The sequence below is a fragment of the Protobothrops mucrosquamatus genome, unplaced genomic scaffold (genome assembly GCF_001527695.2).
Source record: "Protobothrops mucrosquamatus isolate PMUCROS unplaced genomic scaffold, P.Mucros_1.0 scaffold4449, whole genome shotgun sequence".
NCBI classification, from domain to species: Eukaryota; Metazoa; Chordata; class Lepidosauria; order Squamata; family Viperidae; genus Protobothrops; species Protobothrops mucrosquamatus.
The window spans coordinates 12,896-16,290 of NW_015390359.1; the positions used below are offsets into that span (position 1 = coordinate 12,896).

The 3,395-nt window shown below is 51.2% G+C and overlaps 1 protein-coding gene across 1 annotated transcript in view; it reads left to right on the plus strand.

The window, feature by feature from the left end:
* LOC107299025 (Golgi SNAP receptor complex member 1-like) overlaps positions 1-3,395 on the plus strand; it is a 37,012-nt gene that overhangs the window by 8,842 nt on the left and 24,775 nt on the right. Inside the window, exon 4 of the mRNA XM_015828389.1 lies at positions 1,969-2,043. Within this exon, the coding sequence (XP_015683875.1) occupies positions 1,969-2,043 (75 nt within the window). The remainder of the gene's footprint in view (positions 1-1,968; positions 2,044-3,395) is intronic.

Here is a 3,395-nt window from a genome sequence, read left to right on the forward strand (position 1 = left end):
CCCCTTCATGACTTGTGGACTTCAACTCCCAGAATTCCTGAGCCAGCATGGGGGAACTATGGCCCCTCTCATGACTGGTTGACTTCAACTCCCAGAATTCCTGAGCCAGCATAGGGGAACTATGGCCCCTTCATGACTGGTGGACTTCAACTCCCAGAATTCCTGTGCCAGCATGGGGGAACTATGGCCCCCTTCATGACTGGTGGACTTCAACTCCCAGAATTCCTGAGCCAGCATGGGGGAACTATGCCCCCTTCATGACTGGTGGACTTCAACTCCCAGAATTCCTGTGCCAGCATGGGGGAACTATGGCCCCCTTCATGACTGGTGGACTTCAGCTCCCAGAATTCCTGAGCCAATATAGCTCAGCATGGAAACCTCTCCATTTCTCCTCAGCATGGCTGGCTCAAGAATTCTGGGAGTTGAAGTCCACAAGTCATAAAAGAGCCAAGGTTGCCTACCCCTGGTCTAGACAGTCATTTGTCTGAGACGGTATGGGTTCTCCTGCTCGAGCAGGGGGCTGGACTAGAAGACCTCCAGGGTCCCTTCCAGCTCTATTCTATTCTACTTAACGAGTGGTTGTGAGTCAAGGCCTACCTGTAGGCCTTTTGGCTTTGGGACTCCTGTTTGCGTGGCCTCTGAGGCTGTTCACTGAGTAATTGACTTGCTCTTGTGTTACTATTTGCACAGCTCTGATCCCGGAACTTCAAATAACATTATATATACCTTGGAGACTTTGACCTTCACACTCTCTCAATAACAACAGGGTGTGCTCTTGTAATCAGTAACTCTTGTGTGTTTGTGTTTGTGTGTGTGTGTGTGTGTGTGTTTGAGAGAGAAACAGAAGTGTTTTATTTGCACACAACCCGAACGATTGCAAACGTGGCCTTGTGTTCAGTGCAGATAGTCCTCGACTTAATGACCGTTCAAAATTACAGCACCCCAAAGCTACTCATGAGCCAGTGTTGAAGTTACAATGGCCACAAACACACACAAGAGGCCTCTGCTGAAATGGATTGGAAAATTCATATTCTAAAGAAAGGAGTTAGGCTGGGAGTTGTCCAAACTTAGGAAGGGGGGTTGTCCTCATAAGTCAGGAGTGGGCAGTTGTGGCACCTTTATGACCTGTGGACTTCAACTCCCAGAATTCCTCAGCCAGCCGTGCGACTGAGCCTGTGGACTTCAGCTCCCAGAATTCCTCAGCCAGCCGTGCGACTGAGCCTGTGGACTTTAACTCCCAGAATTCCTGAGCCAGCTGTGTGGCCGAGCCTGTGGACTTCAATTCCCAGAATTCCTCAGCCAGCCATGCAGCTGAGCTTGTGGACTTCAACTCCCAGAATTCCTCAGCCAGCTATGCGGCTGAGCCTTGGACTTCAGTTCCCAGAATTCCTGAGCCAGCCATGCGACTGAGCCTGTGGACTGCAACTCCCAGAATTCCTCAGCCAGCCGTGCAGCCGAGCCTGGGGACTTCAACTCCCAGAATTCCTCAGCCAGCTGTGGCTGAGCCTATGGACTTCAGCTCCCAGAATTCCTCAGCCAGCCGTGCGACTGAGCCTGTGGACTTCAACTCCCAGAATTCCTCAGCCAGCCGTGCGGCCGAGCCTGTGGACTTCAGCTCCCAGAATTCCTCAGCCAGCCGTGTGGCCGAGCCTGGGGACTTCAACTCCCAGAATTCCTCAGCCAGCTGTGTGGCTGAGCCTATGGACTTTAACTCCCAGAATTCCTCAGCCAGCCGTGCGGCCGAGCCTGTGGACTTCAATTCCCAGAATTCCTCAGCCAGCCGTGCGGCCGAGCCTGTGGACTTCAACTCCCAGAATTCCTGACCCAGCCATACTGGCTCAGGAATTCTGGGAGTTGAAGTCCACAGGTCATAAAGGAGCCCTAGTTGCCCACCGCTGCCGTAAGTTACCAGTACTTAAAGTCTGAATTCTTTTTCACCCATTTTCCATTTTTGTCCACACCTTGCAGGTCGTACAAAAGTGGGTGCGGTGTCAACAACAGACGGACGGAGCTTTTCTTGAAGGAGAACGAACATCTCCGAAAGTAAGTCGGCGTCCCACGCTTGGTCTTTTCCTCTTGCGAGCTGTTGGTATCCCTGCTTGCTAATTTCGTCGCTTCCTAATGCGTATTTATTGATTTATCTCTATCCCCCTGCCTTTATTATTTCTGCCAATCACTTGACATACTGACTTTCCTCTCGTCCCAAAGGTGCTTTTCCAAAAGGCAACTAGACGGTCTTCGTTTTTCCTTTGAAGACATTTCGCTTTTCATCCGAGAAGCTTCTTCAGTTCAGGCGGAAGAATGTCTATTTCTTGCAGTCATCTGGTCGTTAGTACTCTCTCTGAGACTCACTGAGGCCGCTGGAAGGTTTAGTTCAGGGGTAGGCAACCTTGGCTCTTTTATGACTGGTGGACTTCAACTCCCAGAATTCCTGAGCCAGCCGTGCTGAGGGGAAAGGGAGAGGTTTCCATGCTGAGCCATGCTGGTTGAGGAATTCTGGGAGTTGAAGTCCACGAGTCATGAAGGGGGCCATAGTTCCCCCATGCTGGCTCAGGAATTCTGGGAGTTGAAGTCCACCAGTCATGAAGGGGGCCATAGTTCCCCCATGCTGGCTCAGGAATTCTGGGAGTTGAAGTCCACCAGTCATGAAGGGGGCCATAGTTCCCCCATGCTGGCTCAGGAATTCTGGGAGTTGAAGTCCACGAGTCATGAAGGGGGCCATAGTTCCCCCATGCTGGCTGAGGAATTCTGGGAGTTGAAATCCACCAGTCATGAAGGGGGCCATAATTCTCCCATGCTGGCTCAGGAATTCTGGGAGTTGAAGTCCACCAGTCATAAAAGAGCCAAAGTTGCCTACCCCTAATTTACTTTTTCCCCTCAGCGTTACCTGAAAAGTGCAAATAGGAACTTCTGAAAGGAGTTACAACACATTCTTTTCAGCAGTTCCAAGAAAGCTCCACACCCATTTGCACTGTTCAGGGAGTCCTTGACTTATAACCGCAATTGAGCCCAAAGTTTTGGTCGTTAAGCGAGACATTTGTTAAGTGAATTTTGCTCCATGTGACAACTTCAGAAGGCCTTGTCAGAAGGCCTTAAAAGAGGATCACATGACCTTGGGACATAGCAACAGTCATAAGTATGAGCCAGTTGCCAGGCGTCATGAATTTTGATCACATGATCAGGGGGATGCTGACCACCAGGTCAGTGGTGAACAAAGCCCCCCTCATTCAAGATCTTATACAAGAGGGGGGTGCGGACCTGGCAGGTATCACCGAGACCTGGCTGGGCACGGAAGGGGGAGTACCCCTTGTTGACATCTGCCCGCCGGGTTTCCAGGCATTCCATCAGCCAAGGACCCGGGGTAGGGGCGGCGGGGTAGCGGTCATTATAAGGGA